Raw genomic sequence first — 25,499 nt, forward strand, 5'->3', positions numbered from 1 at the left:
GCCTTGTAGCACTTAAAAGGGGAGAAAAACTTAGGCATATTAATGGAGTATAGTGTTGGAATAATCTCAGTTAGCAGTGTCAAAGAATAAATTAAAAATAAAATCTGAATCATATTAGTATTTATTTTATTGTCTCCTTATTTTAGAACTAAGCAATGAACATACAAACATAAAATGTCTATTTCTTGCTAGTGCACTCAGATTAAAAAAATACAACTTCAATAATATAGCAATGATTTTATTGCCAAAATAAACTTAGAAAATACAGGAAATTAATTCATTCTTGTGAGATTTTAACATAGCAGAAGTCTAGATTTTCTCATGTTGCACTGCTGCAGCTAGTCATCAAGCATATGCAGTAATGAATGTCCACTTGTTCTCTACCAGGCTCACCAGCAATCCAATAGTTTTTTTGCATGAATTCAATGAATCTTTGCAACACAGCCAGCCAGGAAGGCCAATATTTATAATATACATACGCTCCCTCATTCTTTTTTTAACACAGACTGCCAGGTAAATTTGGAGGCTCAGATATGCAGGAAGCTTGGAAATTGTGAGTGAGCAGATTTCACTGCTCAGTTAATAAATCTCTCATCACGCTCATAATCCAACAGACATCATGTTAGCACTTGGTCAGGTTGAGTTCTCCCAGTTCTTGAGGTTGGATTTCTTTAACATCAACTATGGCATGGAAATAGCAGTAGTTCTTAGTTTTAAAAAAAAATCTAAGTTTTTCTCATGTTTATGCCCACTGCTGCTCAGAGATGTAACCAGCAGGTTTTGTTCCCCAGGCCAGTGTTTTCCAAACCTGATGCTTTTATGCTCCAGCATAGTAAAGCTGGATACTCCTGCACCCTCTACTGCAGCTGCCACCCTTGCTACTGAGTACTCTCACTGCTGAGTGCCACTAATTCACCTTGCTGGCAAGGATGGGCAGTAGGGAATTCAACAGCAAGAGAAGGGGTAGGACAAGTAGGGGAGTGAGAGAAGGGTCTTCCCACCCCCAGATGTGGCACAGTGCCCTGCTGCTGGCTGTTGCTGCCCCTCAAAATCTCTAGGAACCCTCTTTGGTGCTCCCTCTAAGGCAGCATCTAGTGCTGGTGCCCTGCATGCCCACCCCTAGTTATAGATGCTGTAGCTCCTCTGTCAGCCCCTCCTACACTGATCATGAGGATAGTTAGGCATGGGAACAGACTACCTAAAGAAGTGGAATCATCCTCCCTGGAAATTTTCAAGAGTAGATTGGACAGACACTCCGCTGGGATGGTTTAGCCAAGAATGATCCTGTTTTGAGCAAGATGATCTTATGAGGTCCCTTCCAGGCCCACTTTCCTTTGATTTTATGAATGCTGCTCCTTAGTCAGCTCTACACTGGCATTTACCTCAAATTGTCAGCCTGCATGAAATCTACTTTGCCTCCACTTGAATTTTACCATATGCTAGCTAACAAGGGGTTAAAATTGCACCTTTTTGACCAGTGAGGGTATATCAAAACAGTTGGGTTGCTTGGACAGTTTTGCTGACAAATTAAGCCTGGGCTGCCAGATCCGTTTCTATGTTAAATATTGCTAAATCTGCAGAAATGTTGTCTGGGATGAGCAAATATTCTGCCAAATATAGAATATGCGGTGGCATTTCCAGCATTAACAGCCTGAGACTGTTTAGAAGCCAAGTGCAGATGGTGACAAAATATCAAGTTTTGGCAGACTAGCTGTTTCATTAAAGTGGATGGTGCGTATTTCCAGACCGTGACTGAAGAGACAGACAGTGCAAAAGCATCTTTTGGAAACACTCAGGACAGAGCATCATGAAATGTTTGGGACATTTTGGTAGCACCATAAGCAGCAATTAATTATCCTTTCTGAAATATAATATAGTAGTTGTTAAATAGGCATCATGGTGGACCTGGCTCTTTAAACATATTCCTCACATCAGGGAAGACTGTTTTATTGCATGTCAAATGTTGGCAAAGCTGAGTGCAGAGGAGCTAAATGAAAATGCCATAGAAATCTTTTAAACTCCCAAGAAAGGATTAATAGCTCCTAAACTATATAATATGTAAGCAATGGGTTTGAGACAACATCATTTCCTTTCAGACTTTCGGTTGGATGTACTGGCAGCAAAGTCCTGGCAACACATATGACTATTTTTATGCAACACATAATAAGGTCCTCTATCGATCTGTTTTGATCCATGGCTGATATAATGGCTCTGGCAAGCAATGCCATTTGGGTCAGCCCTCCTAGTGACGTGAATGCTAGAAAGAAAAGAAATACCCATTTTTAATGCTCTTCAAAACTTAAGAGAAAATTCAGCCAATATAAGAAAAGGTAATACTTTCAGAGCCAGCTTCTGACAATTTCATGTGCATGCAGCACACTTGTACACCATGACTCCATGAACAATCTTTGAAGTTAGTGGGTATGCTTGTGAGACATGGTGCTACCTCATATGAAAGGGAGAAGAATCTAACCTTAGGTCATGTCTGCATGGCTCAGTGCAATGCCATGGAAGGATATCTAAACTAGGTCAGAACAAGGCCCCGTACTTGAATACTTGAAGCAGGTCAGCTTCTCTAGGCTAACAATACTCAGCTTTTCAGGCATGGTTAACTAACCTGGGCACAGCACCTCATTAACAAAGCTAGACTGTCCCCAACATTTCAAGACCTCTTGGATACTCTTTATAGCATTGCACTGAAGAGTTCATTAAATGATGAGAAGGTGGTCTGACATGGTGCCACTGTGGGCCATATAAATACCCTATAGGCCCTGTAAATCAAACCACACGCACAACATTCATTTAATGGTGCAGTGGGATCTGATCCCAGATTCCAAAATCATGCCTCCTGCCATGCCACACGTGCCAGAAATTAAGTGATTGTCTCCTCTGACTAAGATCTCAAAAGCAGCCCCAGAGTGACCCCAGGACTGACAAACAGCTCAGTGTCCATCTGGGCCCCAGGTTGCATGGGGGCCGGTTCAAGTCTCTAGTGCAGTCCTAGGGCTAGAGCTGACAATCAGCTAATTGTCAGCCTTGACTCAGGAAGCCTTGGGTCCAGTTCACCTGTCGCTCTGGTCAATCAGCTGATTGTCAAAATGTAGTGCCCAACAACTCTGGCCAGGCTGCTGTGCACAGAGGATCTCCATGCCTGGCAGTCCAGCCAGAGTTGCCAGACACAGGGTTTAAAGCCCTCACGGAAGCCTTGGGCTCCCCCAACCCTCCAGCCCAGGCCAACAATCAACTGATTGTGAGTCCTGGGGCCATTCCAGACCACAGTGTAGTCTTGGCCCCCAGTACCAACAATGAGCTGACGGTCAGCCACGGCTACACAAACATAAGAATTATCTGTGGAACATTTTTATGGTTCATTTCCCATTTTACGGCACTTTAAATCTGATACACTAGTGACACCCTATCCATTTATGCTGCTGTTAACATGTTAATTGATGCATGAATATAATAAGGACAGGGCACCTAAGAAACATAATTCATCACTGAATTGCCAGAGGAAAGGAAAAGAAAAAGAGACAGACAGACAGACAGACAGACAGACAGACAGACAGACAGACAGACAGACAGACAGACAGACAGACAGACAGACAGACAGACAGACAATGCGAGAGGAAGGAAGAAAACAGAACATGATAGACAGCGTGCCAATAGATTTCACTTGTCTTTTCTTTTCAAATCAAACTGTACCTGAAATATGTGTTCCCCTAATAGAGAGAGAGAGAAGTTCAAGGAAACATTAACAAAAGTATGCTAGACTGCAAAATAAGGGAAAAGAGCTAACAAAAGGAGTGCCAAAGAGAGAGTTGGCCTGACTTAGGCAGTAGTAATAGCAGTAAAAATAATATAGATGACATCTGTCCCCATTCCCACCACTTATAAAGAACAGCTGTATTAAATAACTACAGTAAAAAAAAAAGTTACTAATACTGTAAAACGCAGCACGTCAATGAAGGCATGAAAAAAAAAACTAGCAACAATATACAAAGAACAAATAACCACACAAAAGTGCGGTTCTAAAAAAAATAGTGACCAGAAAAGATATGAAGGGAATTCTAGATGCAGTCAGCGAGGTAAACAGGTTTTTCAAAACACACGTTTGGTTCAGCTGTCTTACAACTGGCAATGCCACAAAAAGTTAAGCTACTTATCTCAAAGGCATGGTTACAGAGCATGTAACTCATGAAATATGCAGTGGGGTCACATCACACGTGTTTTAGGCCCTTTCCATAGGATTCTGTATAGGCACACGGGTCTACCTGAATGGATGTGGCCAGATCAGAGCTTCCAACAATTTTTTAACGAGAGCTATAAACCCTTTATAGGCATACAGCTATATTAGGAAAAACTTTCATCTGTCAGAAGGGGTGTTTTGATTATCATGATTGAAATACCACATGCCTCAGGGTTCTTTGTGATATTTTTTTATTGGATCCCCTATAAGACATCTCAGAGAAACAAAAACTTATAATTACTAGAAATGTCTTAAATTATTGCAGTGATTTTCCTAATATTATAATACCATGATACCATGCCATGATCTAGAGAGGACTTAGCATTAGGATGCTAAAATGAGACTTGGGAGACTGGTGTTAAGTTTCCTGTTCCTCTGAATTTCTTGCATAACCCTTAGGTCCAGACTTCGGAAAGTATTTGAGGCACCTGCCTCACTGATTTCAGTGGGAGTTAGGTTGCCAAAATACCTGGGAGGATCTGAGGCCTAGTCTGTGCCTCAGGTTCCCCTCTATAAAATGGGGATAACTGCATTTCTCTATTGTACTAGGAGGTTATGATCATAAATGCTTTATAGAGTGGGAGATGCTCAGAAGCTACAGTGATGAGGACCATGGAAGTTGACTTGCATGGTCCTCATGCAAGTACGGCACGGTGATTTGCCAGAACTATAAGCAAAGACTTCTTGGAAAGCTGCAAGGTCATATATTTCCACTATCATCTAGAGCCTATTTCTAGCTTTTGTAGATTGTGGGATAGCATATCTTAAATCTATCACTCGCCCCGACTGCACATTCTTTGTTGTAATTAGGAAAAAAGAAGAGAAAGCTTTTTTTTGTGGCATCTTGATTTAAAAGTAAACAGCCAAATGCTTCTAGAAGCTGTTCTACAGTTTGGGTGCATTTCTCCTTCTCATTCCCACGAGGCAATCAAAGGTACAATTTTTCATGTGGATCAACATGCAGAAGGTATTCTGGGAACTGCATTTAGAAGACAAGGCTGGTTTTTCCCAAGAAATCTCTGTCTATATATTGACAGGACTCTTATAAGACATACAACTATTAGGCTGATAGCCTAGTGGTTATGAGCTCTCAAACAAGCAGCAGGGCACTTGTGGCAGTGTGGCATTGCTCTGTGAGGGCTACAGCTTATTAGTACACACACACACGCACACACACACTCTAAATGTGCCTATATGTATGAGCACACCATGTCTCAGCATAGCACTACCTCGTGCAAAACTGGAATACCATAATAGAGCTGGGTGCCCAAACTGAACTGAAAATTCACATCTCCCACAGGTTCCTTTCAAAATCCTAGCCCAAATTAGAACAGAGAGATTTGCTGTAATTCTCCCATTTGAAACCAAGAGAATGCTGCCAACTGCATTACTGCTATAAACAATAAAAGCAGCAAATTAAGAAGCATCCACTGTAGCGGAGAGATTATATTTAATATTCCTTTTCCTCTGCGTGTTCATGCATGTGTACGTGCATGCATTTACACATGGACATCAATAAAAACAGAATACAAGATTATTACTAATCATCAGCTCTCTACAAGGCAATAAAAAAAAAAAATCAAATCAACAAAATACTCACCCAATCCAGCTGGGCTGGGGGAAATCCAATCTTCTATCTTTGGTTTTTCTTGTTTCAACCACTGAGTTTTTCAGCTGACCATGTCTCCTCTTTCCATCTCATCTGTGCTCTTTATATTGGCAGTCTGGGTCCCCTAGTTACATCTGTATTACCTGTTTCTAAATCCAATTGGAGACTATCTACCTATAGAATTCAATGGGATGGTTTTGAAAACAGTGCCTAACATTTTTTTTTTTTTTTAAGTATAAATAGCTGTTTTCTGTTGCAGAATTCACTTAATGAATGGGTGGAAGTTAGACTTGGTGTTAAAACCAAGCTTAACACCATTAACTTTAAGCCAAGCTCAAAAACCAGGGATGCAAGTACAAATGTTTTTACCTTTCATTATTATAAAAAAGGTGTAACGACCTGCAATGAGATTATCCTATATTTAACATGTGGAAAGGAAGTTCTGTTGATTGCTTTACTTTACACACACAGCTGGTCTTTCCCCAGCTCTTGGGAGTAACACGTTACATCCGTGCTTGACACTGTAACAGTTCAGGCTGGCAAGAAAACAAGAATTTTGTTTCACAGAAAGTTTCAAGATGTTGATATTTGATTATGATCCACATTGCAACAAAAATGAGACTTTTCAAAAATTTTCAAGAAAAAGAAAAATCACATGAGAGATGGAATGTGGGAAACTTATGTTTGAGGCCACGCTCTGCCTGACTCAGAGTAGGGATTTGTCTTTGGCTCTTCTGCATCCTGAGCGAGAATCTTAAACACAGTTGAAACATGCTTTTTTAGGGTCTCACACACTCTGCTTTGGACCAGAAATTCTATCCTGGACCTGAGAAACCTCCATCATGAATGTATTTGAAACTAATACATTTCCTTGAAAAGTTCAGGTTTCAACAAATTGGCCTTTTTTCCAATGGAAAAACATTTTAGCAAAAAATTCTCAGCTGGGTCAAATATCTGCTCCTGGCAGGTTTTCTGATCAACTTTTTCTTACTTTACTGACAAGAGATCTCTTTAAAAAAGGGCGGCAGATGGAGGGGGATAGGAAGTGTGTGTGTGTGTGTATGTATGTGTGTTTTGTTTTGTTTTTTAACGTTAGTAACTGTGCTGTAACCACCACATACACTATTCATACCTTTTGCGCTTATATCAAAGGATATGATGTTACCTTCTAAACTGCATTCAGGCAAGCCATCAAACCCTAACACCAAACTGCCGTCATCGTCATACTGGGCATAGGTGCCCGGTGGACAAGTAGGTTGTGGTTTCTCAGTCGGTGGCTCTGTAGTCGTTGGTTCAGGTGTAGTAGTTGTAGTAGTAGTCGTGGTGGTGGTAGCTGTTGTGGTAGTTGTGGTAGTAGTTGTTGTAGGAGTCGTAGTCGTGGGAGGAGGAGTTGTTTTTTTAACCATTTCAAGGCCAATCAATGGCTTTCCTCCAAGGCTTATAATGGGTTTATCTTGGGCATTTGCTACAGGTTTACTAAATCTCCCATGTCCGAACAAAGGCAATCCATCAGGACTCACGAGCGGAGCACCCTTTTCATCTATGAAAGAAAAGCAAAAACGAACATTTTACTACCAATCTTGAGGGTGCTTAACTCATATTATTTATCATTCATAGATTCCCACAGAAGAACCCCAATGGCAGCAGAAACATTAAATAGCCAAGGATCAGGGCAACAGAGCCCCATTACAGTGGTAAATCTCTTGTAATGGAGTTGTCACAGAAGAAAGTTTCCCTTAGGAACCTAGAAGTCCCACACTTATAACAGAAATGATTCAGGAGAGCCTCAGACTACAGCACTCTCCAATTTTAACAGCTGTTCAATTGATAAAGCAGATAGAAATATAATACAGTGGCAATGTTGCTACATAAAAACACAGGCTTAGGTCCTAGTCCTGTATGAGACAGATTCAGTGGTGTGCTGAACACGAGCTACACGTTGTCAACTCTGATTTACTTCCATAGGAACTGAACATAGTCAGCATCTATAGGAGTAATCAGCAGCTCAAAGGGCTGGGCTCTCCCACTTACCCTAAGAAGACTGTATGTTCCCCTATCTGCTTGCCTGATTCTGACTGCCGTTTCCAAAGCAGTACCCCTCCTGCCAGGTTATCACAAAAGATAATTTCAGCATGAAGGATCTCTGAGTCACAGAAAGAGTATCTGTTCATCTGAATTTTTTGGGAAAGAGTTTTTTTAAATGATAAAATTCACCCCTGGACATACCACACCAGGATTTAGCACAAAGCATCGGTACCACCTGGAGCCTACTTAATGAATTTCATGCCATGTAAATTACAATATTGATATATGCATGAAAATATAGGGCTCAGCTTTTTGTAATGGAAGGCTTACCATCTCTGCATAAAAACTCATCATATCTGGAAGCAAATATAACAACAGGAGATTTAAAGGATTAATCATTTACCATGAATCTCAAATACTATGTAACCAAGAGTCAATGACGTTGCCAAAGCAACCCCTGGGACAAACTATGTTTGCAAAAAGTAGTCAGGAATCCATTTTGAACAATGCATACATTCTAAGCATCAACATCTATTAACAGATTATTCACAAAATAAATAACGTCGTGCTAAACACTGTGGCTATGTACACATGTTCACGGACATTAGGGGAAGATTAAATCAATTCAAACTGGCTGCACAATCCCAGATACATTGGGATATGGGGGCTAGTCAGAGGGTTGGGAGTCCAGCAGGCTGGAGGTGATCGAGGGTCCACCAGGGGATGGAAGGAGACGTGACCCACGGGTGAGATAGGTGGACAGGTGTGACCCACAGGTGGAGTGGGGGGAGCATGCGTGACCCATGAAGGGTAGGGGTAGCAAGTGCAACCCACAGGTAGAGTGGGGAGGAGCAGGTGTGACCCATGAGGGGTAGAGAGACCAAGGTGCAGAAGTTGCTGTGCCCTGGCAACCCTCAGGGGGGTAAGGGGTGCAGATGCAACCTGTGGGTGGGATGACATGCAGTCCCCCACAGTGAACCTATACCCCCATGCCTCCCAATCCTGGGACTTACTCGTTTAGCTGTAGTGGTGGCAAACACTCATAAAAGCAGCTACACCAGGAGCTGCTTGTAGGATGGGAGTTAAGAGCACTAGCTGGCGGGGGAAGCAAGGAGGCGGGGCAAGAAATAGCCTAGTCCAGGGGAAGGAGGGAGTGAAAAGAGCAGCCCGGGGGCTGTGGCCAGTGCCTGGGTTTTCCTAACCCTGGCTGTGCAGGGGAAGTGGACAGAAGTTCCACGCACCAGTTTGATCTAAATCAAATAGTCTGATACCACATAGATCCAAGTTTATTTTAAACTGGGTTTTGCAATTTTGACCGGTTTGTGTGCATGGAAATTCTGTTCGGTTACAGGTTTAGACTGATTGCTGGTCACTGAGACTGGATCTGTAAGCATAAAGTCAGCACCAGGATGAGCTAATTTTAAACTGGGGGGCCATTTTGGACCCAATTTAACATCCTGAATATCCGTACTTGGCATATAAATAGCCTATTTACTACAAATAATTTATCTGACTGCTAAAAAGAGCTGTCAACATTTAAGACAAAAATATATTTTTAGGAGCCTTTTTTTAGAACCCAGGGGCCCCTCCTTTCTAGGGCAGGCCTCATCTCACTGATCCATACTCCCTCTGGATTTCTCTCCTCTGGCCCCATCTAGCTTTCACTCTTGGCTGTCTACTAGGTCAGCTTCACCATTAAGATGGAGGATACTCTTGGCTGGTTTGCACGCTTGGCTGGGAAGTAGGAGATGTAGGTTCAATCCCTTTCTAGCTAAGGAGACCAAACACTGGGAGAGGGGAGGATCTCACTTCCTGGCCATGTGCCCTAACCATTTAACTATTAAACTAAAGGCTGGGAGAGTCAAACAGGCAGTCTACCTAGTTTTCCTCTAATTCCTTTGGAACTTGCATGTCTGTTCAGAAGGAACAGAATCACTACAGAGTGTATATGGACTACAAGTCTAATAATGCACATAGCTACAGCTAGACATAGGTAACACTTAGATGCCTTCAGGTGAAATGGGCTTTGGGCTTCTATGTCTGTTTAACAACCTGCCTAAAATATGGCAGATATAACATTTAAACACACATTGTAATCAATGACTTAAAAGTTCACTTCAGGGAAAAAGTTATTCCAGATACACATCTCTGGCTTAGTCTGGTGGCCAGATCACAAACAGATGCATATCTGGGTCAAAGTTTGGTTGGCAAACATGAAGGCAGACATTCAGATTCTTTTCTGTGTTTGGCAACTAATCATGGTAGCAACTAGGATGGATTGAGGGGAGCCAACTAAAATTCTTCGGGCCAGCTAGGGAGAGGAACACATCTTATGCTCATTTTGCATCTAACTGCCAGCTCCAGGAAGTCCAAGAACACCATGCATGACTCTTTAACACATGATATTAAAAAGTTTCTGCCCACAGAAGATGTGGTCTTGCTCACAAATGGCAAGCTGCAACAAATAACTGTACCCATGTAAAACCACCTATGTGAAATAATTCCAACTACTAGCATAGACAGCTGGGTATAGGGGTGATTTCAAGCTGAATGCAGGGGCATGCTAATACTTCCACTACAGTACATTTTAGAGCCATACCCATTTGTAGGTTGAAGAGAATAAAACTGCAAGCTCTACAGAGCAGAGGCTGTGCTTCCCTTCCTGTTTGTACAGCATCTAGTCATACAGGGCTCCAATATCCTAATCAGAGTCTCAGAGCACATACAAATAGTGAGGTCTCAGCTGGGGTGCGGTGGCAGAGACTGATATGATGTCTTGCTGCATATCTGGAGGTATATATGTAAATCTTGCTCTAGATTTGTCCTGAATCCTGTCCCCAGTCCACCCAGCTGGTCATTCCAGCTAGTCATTCCAGTTGGATAGTCAAAGGTGTCTAGATATGATGCTGTCTTGTGCCTTGTTGGCATAAGAAGTTGGTGTGCCTTAACTAAGCTAGCCTACTAGGCTCAAATGGACTTTGGAGCTGACCAAGGACTCATTTGGACTCTTGCCCATACCCCACCTGAGTAAAGGCTGCTTTACAGTTAAGTCATCCCAGAAACAGCTGTGGTAAGGAATTATTACCTTTCTTGCTCCTCTGAGGAAGTAATTTAATACAATTCATTTTAAGGTTCAGTTAATTTCTCCTCATTTTGGCTCAGCAATGTTGACTGGAGCTCATGGGAGAGGGGTTAGACTAGTCAAGGCTTGAACCTTCCCTGCCCAGTGGTAAGGAGGCAGACACTACTTGGCAAATGACCCTTCTTCACTCTGGCTGCCATGTAGGGCACAACAATGTGGTCACACTAGGTGTCAATGGCTTTTATTTCCCATTATTCCCTCCAGTAGCCACAAGAGACTGGGCTACAGCCTCACCCTTAATAAACCACTATGCCAGTTTTGTCAAGTTTATGAAAGCTTTTGCACCATCTGTATGAACACTCTTTTTTTCCCCCCCTTACTTACCCACAATAGTGCGTCCATCTCCTCCTAGCTTCACTCGGAGAGGGTTTCCTTGGGAATCTTGGAGGAACCTTCCCTCAGTATTTAATACCAGCCCTCGGTCAAGATCTACAATCTAAAAACAAGGTACACTGAAACTCCTATAACATGAAAGAATGTGATAATAAATGTTACTGTATTCTTATAACCTGGGAAAATATGGATATGAAATATGTTTTTTACAAGTAACAGAATCACTTATAAAGAGATTTTCATGGGCATAATTAGCAATTAGGTCCCTTGCTACTATTTGAGAACCATTCCCTTAGAAGCCTAAGATTATTGGAAGACTTAAGTGCTTTTGAAAATGGCTCTTAGAGGTTGGACACAACCTACTGACTAGGGTAATTTAGTTTGTTGGAAAAAAGACTAAGAGGGGGATTTGACAACAACTTTCAAATATCTGAAGGGTGATTATAAAAGAGGATGGAAATAACCCTTTTTCTGCTGCTGTAGGGGACAGGACTAGGAGCAGTGGCCTTAAACTTCAGTACAGGAAACTGAGGTTGGAGATTAGGAAGAACTTTCTGACTATGAGTGTGGTCAAACATTGGTACGGGCTATCCAGAGAAGTTGTGGAATCTTTGTCCTTGGAAATTTTCAAGGGCAGGTTAAATAGATACTGCCTGGATAGTTTAGTCATGTCCCTTCCAGCCCTATTTCTTATGATCTTATACTTGTGTAATCAGCCTTCATACTGGTGTTAAAAAATTGAGAAAGAGAATATAGCCTTACTTGAATCTGGTATAGAATCACCCAAGGAAAAAAATCAGGGGTAAAACTACACCAGTGAAAATGACATCAATTTAGATGTTGTATATCCACAGCTTATGCATTTCCTAATGCTACTACTTGGTCCTCTGCCACCTAGTGGTGAAGTGCTGAAAAAGTGTCTAAGACAAGCCATGCAATAGTTGCTTGTCTGTCCATCCAGGCCCTTTCCTAAATTACACTGGTACACAGAGTTAATGTAAATCACACTGGTGTAAATGGTTTGTGTGCCCAGGCTCTTGGACTTGTAATATAGGTCTGAAATGCAAAAAAAGCTGGATCTTTAACCCAGGTTAGTCCATTCAGCTTAAAAGAGCACTTAAGGGAACTTGGGTTTTAAAACTTGAGGTAGCAGCTCAAACTCAGATTGCTTTATCTTCACTAATATTTTAACCTGAGTTAGCTAATTCAGGTTATGTTAGCGTTAGAATGATCTTGTAGTTGTGATGGTCCACAAATTATGCAAGATTTTTGTCGATGATCTCTTCTACTGAACCAACTGCATGGCTGGAATAAAGTTAGACAAGCTTTCAATGCAAGACATTCTTCATGAGTTTAGCTAGTTAAGAGCATCTTTTTTTTTTTTTGCAAATATACTATACACTTTGGTTAATTATATGTCTTTTAATTTTAAGTATTTACAAAGGTGGCCCCATATGGTTAGAAAAAACCCAAAATGCTCACATGTGAAAAGCCAGGCATTATTAACATGTAGTCTAATAAAAAAGATATACTCCATTAGCTGCCAAATCAAAATATTCTGGATTGCTTTAAATGCTTATGTGAATGTTTTTTTAATACTGACTATTTTGAAAACATACTCCATTCAATGCACTTTAATGTTAATCTAATAGTTAGTAATGAGATTAAGATGTCACGAAATTTATTCATTCCCCTCCCTTTATTCATGCTATACCATACTCTTAACTACTTGTGAAGCTACATATTACTCAATGTCAGTGAGAGCTTATATTTAAAAAAAAATTACCATATGTAGGCTGGTTATAAACATGTTGGGTGAAATTTAAAAGCATTCAGGAGCTGATCTTAAATGATATTTTGCTGCCTAAAGATGCAGAGTAGTAGTTTCTGGCGTTTTCCTATTGAAATGAATGGGAGTTAAGCATCTAGCCATTTTTTTAAAATTCCATTAGAAATATCTCTGCCTGTTAGGCATCTAAATATATTTAAGAAATTGGCCCAAGGGATTGTCGAAATGGAGAAGTTATCCTGAAATAAGATAGGACGTACATTTATACTTTATATACATTCTAGAATTCCTTGTTTAGACATATTTATTCTGGCGCTTTCTGGAATTAGCATTATTGAAGAATTATTCCACAGTACCCATGATAGTCACTTTCCTTCTTCAGGCAAGCCTTAAGGCTAGAGATAGATATTACATAAACTGAAAACCAGTTCAAAATTTGTAACAATAGAAGTTCAGTGCACATAAACCATTTTTAAAATGGCTGAAACTGGTTTATGATAAATCTCAATGGATGTAGGATCAGACTTAACTGATTTAGATTAAATCAGCGTGTTAAACTTCTGTCCCAGATCCCTTCCAGATTCAAGTTACTCACAGTTGCCTAGCATCCCAGGTTACTTTGCACCTCCCCTGCAAACCCAACCTCACAAGGTGGGCAGGCCACTAGCAGCCATAAGTTTAGCCTAAGCTGTCTGCTCCAGTCCAGGCGTGTTCTTGCAACCCCTGGCTTCTGGCCTGGGCCACTGCAAGCATATAGCTGCATTTCCAGAATCAAAAGGGAACGTCTGCTCAATCTGCACAGCTTAAACTAAACTGCAAAGAACGAATCAATTAAACTTCTGGCTTTTGGACCATCTGTACTTAGCCTAAGTGACTTTGGAACACAAATCACATTATTAATTTGAAAAAAACACAAAACTGAACTTAATGATGTTAATGCTGCCAAGTAATTTAGGTACCTTTGAAAATCCAATTTATTAAGCTTTAATTAAGCGTTTTAAAACGCACAACAAATAAAAACAGTATTTTTTCATCTATTTTCAAAGGACAGAATGGACTATTAGGAAATCCAATGATGAAAAAAAAGACAATTTTTTTTTTAAGTCAAAACATCTTGAATTTGCAATGAAGGTTACCCTACCCACTTTGTTCCTTGAGGACCATAAATTATTTTCTGTCCAGTTGGTTTCCCATTATTACCAGATAGTGGTTTTCCATTTCCATTTGTTTTTGTGGTAAGATTGGGCCTACCATTATAACCTGAAATGGTAAACACGGTATCTTCAGTATTGTTAAACCTGTGCATAGAATCAAACCACATTTTACAGCAAAGGCTATTTAAGGAAGTTTTACTGTTACAACAGTAGCTCCCACAGTTATTTTGACAGAGGGGATTAGAGTGACTCATAAAAATAAATACCATTTTAAGGCATTGAGGGCTTTATAACCACTTTTGTCTTCAGAATCCGTGCTTAATTATTCACACACAAAGCTATCTGCCCAATGCATAAAATCTGTGTTAAAGCAGATTAAATACAGAGGCTAAGATTTAGCAGAACACTCTTTGGCTATTGTGCACTGCAAATGTGGTATAACTGGCTATTGGAACAAGATATGCAGCTGCTTTGTGTCCAAAAGCAGCCATGGCATACCACAAAACCCAGCCCAGAAACTATTACAAATAATCACAAAATTCAGAATTAAATACAAATCCCAAACCACTTATCACTATTGCAAACTCTGAAGAGGCACTCCTCAGTTTTAAAAAAAATGTACCACAGATCCTTAAATTAATTCCCAAACTACACAGCATATATTCTAAGTGAACCCATGACACTCAAATCAGCTTTCCTAAAAGGCCACGATTAAGGGATCACTAGCCATGAAACTAGTTGCTAATGAATTCCAGTGATCTCATCTTACATCATGCTATGTAAGAAATCTGTCTTGGCCAGCAAGAAATTGTAGAACTGATGACCTGCTATTGAGAAAGCCCTGTCACCAGCACTTGCAAGTTCTAACTTGTGGACCCACAGCTGAAGAATTACTGTCAAAAGCAGGTACTATAAGGAGGGAACTTTCTTTGAAATGAATGGCAACCACTTATGTGCATTCAAGAGCAAAATTAGACCTGGTGCGAATAATGTCTTGTAGCTTTCGAGAGAAAATGGACCACGTCAGATGCAATACCTTAGCTCTGTGGATTTAAAATTTCTATAAAATAAATAAATATAAATGTATTTAAATATTTTTTCAGTCTGGATTCTAGAGTTGTTTGTCTTCAGTTTGTTCAAATGAGAAAATTATGGGCTTGTTTAAAGTATACATAGCAGATCTGGTCTTACTCCCACTGATGTTAATAGGAAGTGTGCTATTGGCGTATGGAACACAGATCAAGACCTTAGTTTCTATGCAATTTTAAAAGGTAGACAGCGAAAACATCAAAAACATCAGATAATGTGCCCTAGACCCAATACTCCTCTCAGCTACACTACAGTAATTCAGGAAAATACAACTAAGGATGACATCTAATTTGTACCAAAATAAGTGCAAGCAGAAAATGCTCCCCCTCTTAGTTCTTAATCAAACAGAAATACTACTGAGTATGGTTCAATGCTAATGCCGAGTGACTGCATACTAGGGAGAGTACAGGCACTCCTAACTAAGGAATAGCCACAGAGACTGTTCAGGAATATCAAATGTGATATATTTGGTTACAAATCAGTATTCTAATTAATCTTGAGTCACTACCAGCAGGTGCTTGTGAGCAGACACACTCTGCTAGAAAGCCCATGGCAAGCACCAGTACTCTGAATCACTAAAATATCAGAACCCAAAATGTAGTTGCCCACATGGCAAATAATCATAGCCAGTGGTACAACCCGAAATAACCTAGGAGCTGCATTTCCTCCAGAGTGAATAGCACTTAAGAACTAGCAAAAGCAAGGCACACCAGATCAAAATAAAACATCTTACATAGCAGAGTAAAGAGCAGAACACTGGATTTCATTCAGAGCTTAGAAAAGTCTCTTGTAATTTATAAAAGGCACAGAAGCCCTGTTCTTTGCCCAGAAAGTCCAGTCTTCCCAAGAGCTGTACTTAGCATACACATGTTCTTTCAGCCCATACCTACGCAAGTCCTTAGTCTAAAATTAGTATGGTCTGATTTCCAAACATAGCTCCTGACTCTACAATCAGAATCACTTAGGCAGACCCCTCGAGCCCTGTTGGCTTCATTAGAATCCACAGAGACATGAAGGTCTGTGTGTCCAAGTCAGATTGCAAGTCTGTGATTGACAAGTGCTTCAAGCTGAGCACCCCGTGTTTTCAAGTGATAGGCAAACAGTTCTAGCTATGATCTCTGGATACTACCAAAAGATGCCTAGTACATTAGAATAAACGATTGAATCTGTGTCCTGACAAGATGCTTTTCCTTTCATCTAACAGTGGTTGGGAAAACAACATTTAAGACAGCCAATTAAAAAGAAGCAGAGGAGGCATCATTTTACCTTGTCTGTAAGGAGGTCTAATGAACTGCCGTTGAGAAGGGCTTCGCAGCCTTGAGTTTAGTAGTCGCTGACGGGGGGATAGAGAGGGAGAAGAAGACGAAGAAATAGTTGGAGAAGCAGCATGAGTAGGATGTGGCTGAGAAGGCCCAGACATAGATGGAGAGAGGTGTGGCCAGACCAGGCTTGGTTTAGAAGGTGTATGCTGTCTGCTAGGAGACTGAGAAACTCTCGAGGCCACAGAAGCAGAACTGGCTGACGATGCAGGAAGAGAATGCTTTAAATGGGGAGGCTCCACACCCTCCCCCTCCTCATGCTCTTCTTCTACAGAACTTACTTTGCGAGGTAGAACAGATTCCATCATTTTTCTTTTATCACTGGCAACTTTGCCTCTAGAAATGGAAGATGACCACCTTGCTGCTGAAGATGATGTGGGTTTCTCCTCCACCTCTCTTTGATCATGCTCACTATAATCATCATCCTCATTTGAAACTGTCTGGCGAGATTTAGGTAGAGAGAGGGAATGATCTTTTGGAGAAGATTCAACTTTTGATGGTTTTGGCAGGAACTGACTGTATTTTTTCTCAGTTCGGGATGCTGTTCTAGTAGGGATCCTGGAATATGAATGGCGTGTAGGATGATTTGGTCTCATAGAAGTGGAGGATGACTTTGAAGATAAAGAAGTGTCCCTACTATGCTGACTGGGTCTTGATGCATCACTGAGAGAGTCGGTATCAGGCCGAGTATGTTTATAGGATGAAGATGGTTTATGTGAATCTGGCATTTGCTTGCCTGAAGTGGTTACCCTGGATCCAGTATGTCTGCTTACTGGCAGAGAGGAACTTGATCCTCTGAAAGAGGTTATGGGGTCCTGTCTACTTTTGTGTTTTTCTTCAGCATTACTAGTTTGAGAACCTGATTGTTGCTGTTTTGAAAGAGATGAAGTAGAACTTCCCTGAGACAAAGAGGTAGGTATCCTTTTAGAAGAAATCTCTTTAGGAAATACAGAACGGCCATATACTCTGTCACCCACCTCCTTCTCTACTACATCCTCATCTTCCTGTAGTTTTTCATTACTTTGGTCTCTAGAATTTAATGAGGACTGAAGCTGAGACTGACTAGGTCTTGCCCTTTGGGAAGAGCTGGGTTCTGAATGGAGAGTTTTTTGGGATGAGAAATGAGAGCTTTCAGTTAAAGGTTTTTTGGACAAAGGCATAGTTTGTTTTGATTTAGCGAGGATTCCCTTTACCTCTTTTTTGTCCTTCTCTCCATGTTGATGCTTGGAAGTGGCAGACCCTGATGAAGACCCAGTGGAAGCTGATGAAGATGATGAAGTTCTTGACCTTGGATCCTGAACACTTGTTACTTGATGGTTAGTTCTAGCAGATGAGGAAGACTGTCCAGGCAATGGCGACTGACGGACTGTAGACAAAGAGTGTGATGTGGGAGTTGCCTCTGTTTCTCTACCATGATGTTCATCCTCTGAACTGGAGTGGTGTGGTTCTCTGTGGTGAGTACTAACATCTACCTGAGAACTTCTTCTTTTAGAATAAATGGCTGAAGACTCTCTAGAAGTGGAAGGTGAGGGGTCGTGTGTTATAGTAGAAGGTAATGGTTTTTCCTCTTCCAATTCTTTGTCAGTATTGGAACTAGACCTACTGCTTGAAGTTAGGTGTCCACTACTCTGAGGATGAACCTTGGATGAAACGGTAGAATAAGGTGATTTAGAGGGTTGCAGTTTAGATTCTGGGCTAATACCAACCCTGTTAAGAAATCTATTAGCTGTCTGAGAAGACTTGTACCTGGGCAGATTAAAACGCTCTGATGTGGATTGTCCTAAAGATGACCTAGACCTAAATACAGAAGAGTCTGGTCTTTTCTTTTCATGTTCTGCTTCTGAGCCCTCACTATCAGTATCACCATCATTGGAAACATCCCTTCCTACAGACTTATGGTTAGCAGAAAATGGGAAGCGTGAGTGAGCTGAAGAATGACTAGCAGAAACAGAAACAGCAGTCCTTGCTGACACGGCTGCAGTGGCAAAGTTTGGATCCCTTGACACGTGAGGCTTGGAACCTGTGGGAAGCCTTTTCTGGGGTGATGGAGACGATCCTCCATCATGAGAAGAAAATCTGGAATTTGAATTTTCATCTCTATCTCTGGTTTCTTTACTATCATAATCATTGTGACTATGAACTAATTTAGAAGAAGGATGGTGTGAATGACTTTGAGAATTTGGACTTGATGAGGTAGGTAATTCAACTGGCCCAGAAGCAGGGTCTGGTTTAGTTCGATGGCTCTTGACTACCTTGTGAGACACAGCTGACTGCCGACTTGATGGTAAAGCCAAATGAGTATGCTCCAAATTTCTAGACGGTGTTTTACTTGACCCTGTGTCTTTAAAAGGCACGGAATCTAGCTTTGCTTGTTTTTCCTTCACACTGTCTAGGAGATCATTATGTACATTTTCACCAGCCAGGCTATCGGAAGGGTTTTTAGGAGGAGGCGGCGTATTGGGGTTGTCTTGTCTTAGACGCTTTGTTTCATTGTCTGTGTACTTAGGAATGGAAGAAGATGCTGAGGAAGAGGAGGAGAAGCGTTGTGATGAGGATGTTGATGATGAGCCATGCTTGTCTGTGTTCGTCTGCCTCGTCAGGGAGGGAGTGCGTGATCTAACTGGCATTCTACCTGAAGAATGGACAGAGTGGAATGGCCTACTTGGTGACAGGAGCCTAACATGTCTCCTCTGATCCTGGGTCTTAGGTAGTGTTGTTGGAGATTCATTAGAGGAATCATGCTCATCTGTGACTTCAGTGGCTTGGGGATCAGGTTCCAACTCTGCTGTCTTTTTAGAGGATAGCTGTGACTTATTTAGGACCCCACTGCCAGCCAAGAGTTTATTCTTAAACTCAGAAAGATGACTATTTTTATCTGTACCAGTGACAGAACTAGAAGAATGAGCAGCAGTATGCTTAGAGGAAGTGGATAATTTCTGAGAAGAAACAGAAGTTTGAGAAGGGGATGAAGGGGCAGCATTCCCAGATTTCTTAGACTCCAAATCATCTTGAAAGTTTGTTTTCTGATGAACATCCAAATCACCTCTAATTGCTGTAAAAAGGAAGGAAAAAAAATCCTCTGCTTTAGTCACAACATTACATATACACATAGCAACAACAAAAAAGAAAACCCCAAGGAAAAAAAAGTATCACTCAGCCAGCAAAAGCCAAATCATGCTTCAGAACACCAGATAATAATACTTTTTCTATTAATAAATCTATTTGGAAACAGAAATATCCTTCTTTTATCATCACAGAATCAAACAAGCAATTTATTATCTAAGAATGGAGTACCAAAGAAAATGACTGGGGCCACATACTCAGCATAGCTTTTTTAACCTCAATGGCATTATGCTGGTTTACCCCAGCCAACGATCTGCTCCCTACGTTAACTGTTTTAAACATTTCAAGTTTTCTACCAATGTAACAACATACATTTAGTAGTAAGTAGAGAGTTGACAGTTTTGCCTAAGTAAAGAATGTAGGATTTAGCCAATTAACTTTTAAAATTGAAATTTATTTATGTTGCAAATAATGGAACATTCAGTCAGGAATAATGCAAGTAATAAAGTAGAGTTAGAACTTTATAAAGGAAAGAGAATATATATTTTCATGTAGTGGGTACCAATACAGACAGATACATGTTTAACTTTAAAAATGTTCTGTTCCAATTTGTATGCATTACAAAGATGCTCAATGATAAGCTGCTATAAAACATATTGTGACTTTTTATTTAAATGAAACAAGCAGCGCTAATGAATTGCAATTCTACAGCTTTGGTGGAATGCTAAAAAATGTCAAATAATGGAATAAAAATGAACACAAACAAGACAATGACTCAAGTGGGTAGACTGAGCCATAAACACAGAATGCTTACTTGCTGGAATAGCGACACTGAAGGCTTTAGATTGAGGACCTTGCCCCCTCCTGTTTGCTGCGCGGATTTTGAAAATATACCGTTCCCCAGGCTGTAGACCATCTATTATGGCAGAGGTTGTACTTCCAGGATAGGTGATGGACTTTGCTCCGAATGGTTTGAGAGCCGGGGCGTATGAAAGAATGTATTCTGAAATGATTTGGCAGACGGTTGGAAGGAGGAAACTGAAAACAGTCCTGTTTCCAGCGGACAGACTGTATGGGTAGGATGAATTAGAACGTGCATTACTAAAATTAATACATTAGCAATGCACGTCGAGTCAACAGCTGGAGCATAAAGACATGATATATAGTAAGTTGAATAAACATTCATTCAGTCTATTAAACAAAAATACATAAAGTAAATTAGCTTATTAAGAACACAGGATACAGAAGTTAAGTCTTTCTAAAGAATATTTAGACTACAATCCCCATTGTGGATATATATACCAAACAATAATTTTGATGGGAACTGAGCATTCTAAATAAAGCTTAACAGAAAAAAAAATAATTAGAGTCAATTATTGGTACATGGTCAGTTACTGCTCTGGTAATATATTATTTGATTCAACCAATCCCAGTTTTGTTTTTAAACATTAAAGATTTGGGGGTTTAAAAACCTTATGCTATCCTTTTGCAAAGGCATTTTTTCTAATACAAATTTAGCTAAATTAATCTAACAGCAGAAAATGTGGTTTATATAATGAAGTGGCTACTAAAGATGAAATTCTATTACCTTTTGTGTGCTCAAATGGCAGCTGTTCAGCCACATAAGTGCCCTTTTTGGCATTTATATATAGTTTAAGACTGTATTACTGGCACAGCACAGACGTAGTGTACATGTGTAAACCCTAGCACACTCAGAAGAATACACACTTTCTGGGGGGGGGGTATGTGGCTACCTGCACACACACACACAGGATATGCACATAAGGCACAAAATTGTTGCTGGACAAAAATCTAGCAGGGGGGAATTTTAGCTGCAAGAGCTGAGTGATTGCCTATGAGAGGTTTAAACTTGCCAAGCATCATGCTCTATCTACCACACCACAGGTTACGTATTATTCAGGCCCTTCTCTATCATTGCTTTTGAATCTGGCCCATAAGCAGACAACAAAAGGGAGATATGTGGGCCCTGGAAAACAATGCATTATTGTGTGCATTGATGAGCCCTGTTCAACCTGCAGTATGGTGTATGAAGCACTATTCTAGGAAGCCAGAGATACAGGTTCAAACCTTACCCTCTGGGTGAGTGAGGCCTAGAATCTTAAGGGAATATTAATAGAATATTAAGGGAAAGCACCTTAATATTTTGGCTATTGGGGCTAAAACATGGGAGAGAAGTTGTTGTCTTCCGCATTCCTTCTAGGACCTATACCAGTATATGTGTATGCATAGCTTCCTGGCCCTTGCATGCCTACTGAGCATGCACACCATATGCACATGAACTTGCACATCCACAGAGCAGGGGCAATAGAACTGCAAATTACTTGTAAGAGCCTGGGGCAGTGCACCTTTGGTGCCTGCCACTTGAAGTCAGCTGCCTGCTCCAGCCCAGGTGCCTGATTAAGGCAGTCGTTTTCAAACAAAGGTCAGCCAAGCAGAGACAGCAGTTAGCTGGTTGCAGCTGAGGGAGCAGCACCATCAAGCTCCCTCGTGGCGTGAAACATCCTGGAGGTAAGGGCAGGAGCTAGAGGGATAGCTTGGAGGCTCCTGGTCCTGGGCATGACCTAGAACTCCACTCTGCCAAGGAAGGAAGGCCTGGTGGGACTGCCGGTGGTGCAACAACCCCACTCAAATACCAGGACTGCTTGCCTCCCTGATGAAAAGTGGGTCGCCTTAATAACCCCAGCCCCCACAACACTGTGGGTAAGAGGGCCAGGCACAGCTACAGCCACCTGAGCCCAGGGGGTATAAGGAAAGGAGGAAGGCCAGGCACGGCTGCGGCCACCTGAGCCCGCACGGGTGAAAGACCTCAGAGGCCCCAGGGAGGGGACAGTTGTGTAGCCCCAGAGAGATGGGGTGGTAGTGAAGGCCCTGACAAGGGTTGAGTAGGGCTGAGGGTCAGCCTGAAGGGTAGTCCAAGGGGGTGTGCTAAGTAGAGTTGTGGGATGGTCAGAAGGGCAGCACATGGGCCAACCCCCAGGAGATCAAGTTGTGGGGTGCAAGGAGCCCAGTGAGGGGCTAGGGCAGAGTTAGCCCTCCATTCAGTGAACCAACTGGCCATTATCCAGGTGAGGGTCACGGGAGAGGCCCAAAGTCTGCATGTCACTGCCCGAGGCATGACTCGGATAAGCCTGATGGCCTACAGGAACACTCAAGGAGGCACAGTATCATGCGGTAGGCAAGAGACCCTGTGAGAGAGTGTGGAGTGCAAGATGCCCCAGTGAGAGGAAGGCAGTATGAGTGTGTGAGGGAATCAGACCAGACATAGGATTAAGTTGACCTGGTTATAGGCCGAGAGCATAGTGACATAGTGGATGCCATCTGCAGGGATGGTGCAGAGACATGCATAGCACTCCCTAGCATCAGGGCATGTAATGGGTAGTCGCCCACATCTACCACCAATTCATTGATACAGCAAAGTCATGGCAAGCGAGACTGGGCAGACTGTCATGTAGACAGGAGGGCAGGCCGACTTAAGACTGCCCCAAGCTTGCCCCTGTCACAGAGCCAAACAATCCAGCTGCAGTGTCCAAGCGCAATTTAGGCATGCAAAGAGTAATTGCTATTTTATTCTAATGACATTTATATAGGAGTGGACAGAATTAATTAACTAGGGCACCTGTACATGTGCTGAATGCCTGCTCCAACGTGATCTAATTAGAATGTGTCAGAGCAGACTTGAGTAATTGAGCCTGCTTGATCAAACAGACTCGATTAACTTAGTCTGCTGCTGTATTCTAATTAGAACACTCCAGCAGGCTCAGCGTCATATGTATTCAGCATCCCTGCGTTTCAAAGTGGCGGCAGGGGGTCTTTAACCAAAACTTTTTGAATAAGCTTTAGTTAAAGCTTCCCCATTGCCATTTTGAAGTGCAGGACACTGAATACACAAGATGCTGGGGGCATTTTTATTAGAGTGGTTCCCAAGAGCCGCTGTACTTAAAACGCTCTTCTCCCCCAGCCAGAGCTCATGTAAAGATGCCTCTAATTTTGCATCTTGGGAAGAAATAGTTGGCTTTAAGGTTCCTAAGTGATTGTCATTTTGCAGTTTGTGGATCCCCAAAGCGTAGGGCCTTAGAGGAGTCTTTGTAGTGTCCACTGAATTTCTGAAAACACAACCTCTTTAAAAGGCCACTCAGAAATGGAGTCATCCCAAATCATTCTTCACTTCTGAAAATTTAGGGCAAAGCATGTGGAGTGCTCAGAAGTCAGTGCATATCATGGAATTTCATATCATATCCATGAAGTGTTGCATACCTTTTAAAAAAAAGAAAAGGAGGTAATTTTTTTTACGCCTGTTCTTTAATTAACAGGCATAATCCAGTTTATTCCTGTTCATTAAAAAGCACCTTTTAAATAATAAATTTAAGACGGTCAGGAAACAAATCTTTTCAATACTTTGTTGCTTATCCTATTTTTCATGCCTAACCATCCAAAGACCTTTGGATCAAAACATCACTTCAACAGCAAAAACTTTGTATCGTCCCAGGAAAAGGTTAGGGACTTCACTTGGCTGACACTGAATTAGAAAGGAGAAGAGTCTCATTTCATTCAGCTGTAAGGACTGTCAGTAACAAGAAACTTGATATGGTCTGCTGTTTGCACAAAAGTTCCCTTTATCAAAGTCTGCCTCAGCCTAGAAGTCTTTCTAGAGAGAAGCACAGCTTCCTACTATTGTATATTATACAGCAGCAGAGCCTGGCTTCATTAATGATAGCACAAATTCAAGAGTTCAGTATCTTCAGTCTCATTCAGTAACTAATTGGTAGTAATAACCTACCTTTGACTTTTCCTTCACTCTCTGAAAGAGGTTCCCAAGATGCAGTGACAGATGTTGGTTTGCCTGATACTGGCCAGACATCTAAATTTTCAGGAGCACTAGCAGGAGCTGTGAAACATTCGGTAATATTCAGAAAAGCAGCAGTTAAGGTGGGAAGTAATGGTTATATCATTTGCCATGTCCCTCCTGTATCCTTCCTTATGACCCCTCCCACCCCAAACCAACAATTCCAAAAACTTGTGTGTGACCATTTTAAAAAGATAAAAATTAAAATACATCAGTCAATCAGAGCCAGGTGTGGTTGAACTAGTTCTAAAGTCTCAAAATGTATATCACATTGAAGGACACATTAATACACACCAGTTTCTGGGGTTCGTTGGTAAACGGAAACACTCCACATGCCTTCCTTTTCTCCCTCTGAGATGCGGACCGCAAATTCATACATGGCATCTGGCATCAGATTATCCACTAACACCCGTCGGTTAGGCACCTGTTTATAATCCCACCTTGCTGATTCCCCTTTCTCACGATAACGAACAGTATATTGCCTGGGAATGGAAATGAGAGGGGTAAAAATTCATAACCCATCCAGTAATGCCACCAGGATCAAGCATAGTTTATATCTTTTTCTATTAACATGCATGGCTAATAAAATAATCCAAAAAATTTAATAGTCCATCTCAGAGCATAGAGATGCTCCAGTCAAGAACAAGTTACCTCAAGATATACGAAGGTGGGGACCTATAAGGCATCAATTGCTCTTCGGTAACTGCCCATGTGCCTGCTCTTATTTTGCATTAAATGAAAACTTAGTATAACGACACAGTACATTAGACCTATTTCACTAAGAGCTAAATTATTTCAGTCCAGTTTTCATTTACTGTGGGGTACAAGCATAGTTACTGCAGAGCAGCTGATATGCTCTAAATCCC

At 41.3% G+C, this 25,499-nt stretch overlaps 1 protein-coding gene across 1 annotated transcript in view; it reads right to left on the minus strand.

The window, feature by feature from the left end:
- The window catches only part of FNDC1 (fibronectin type III domain containing 1), a 122,471-nt gene that overhangs the window by 36,900 nt on the left and 60,072 nt on the right, over nucleotides 1-25,499 (minus strand). Inside the window, exons 5-11 of the mRNA XM_019550014.1 lie at nucleotides 24,928-25,115; nucleotides 24,568-24,675; nucleotides 20,584-20,772; nucleotides 16,654-19,758; nucleotides 14,286-14,404; nucleotides 11,347-11,458; nucleotides 7,021-7,395 (exon numbers count right to left, since the gene is read on the minus strand). Coding sequence (XP_019405559.1) covers nucleotides 7,021-7,395; nucleotides 11,347-11,458; nucleotides 14,286-14,404; nucleotides 16,654-19,758; nucleotides 20,584-20,772; nucleotides 24,568-24,675; nucleotides 24,928-25,115 — 4,196 coding nt within the window. The remainder of the gene's footprint in view (nucleotides 1-7,020; nucleotides 7,396-11,346; nucleotides 11,459-14,285; nucleotides 14,405-16,653; nucleotides 19,759-20,583; nucleotides 20,773-24,567; nucleotides 24,676-24,927; nucleotides 25,116-25,499) is intronic.

Source organism: Crocodylus porosus, unplaced genomic scaffold (assembly GCF_001723895.1).
Source record: "Crocodylus porosus isolate Cpor-Errol unplaced genomic scaffold, CroPor_comp1, whole genome shotgun sequence".
Taxonomy (NCBI): domain Eukaryota; kingdom Metazoa; phylum Chordata; order Crocodylia; family Crocodylidae; genus Crocodylus; species Crocodylus porosus.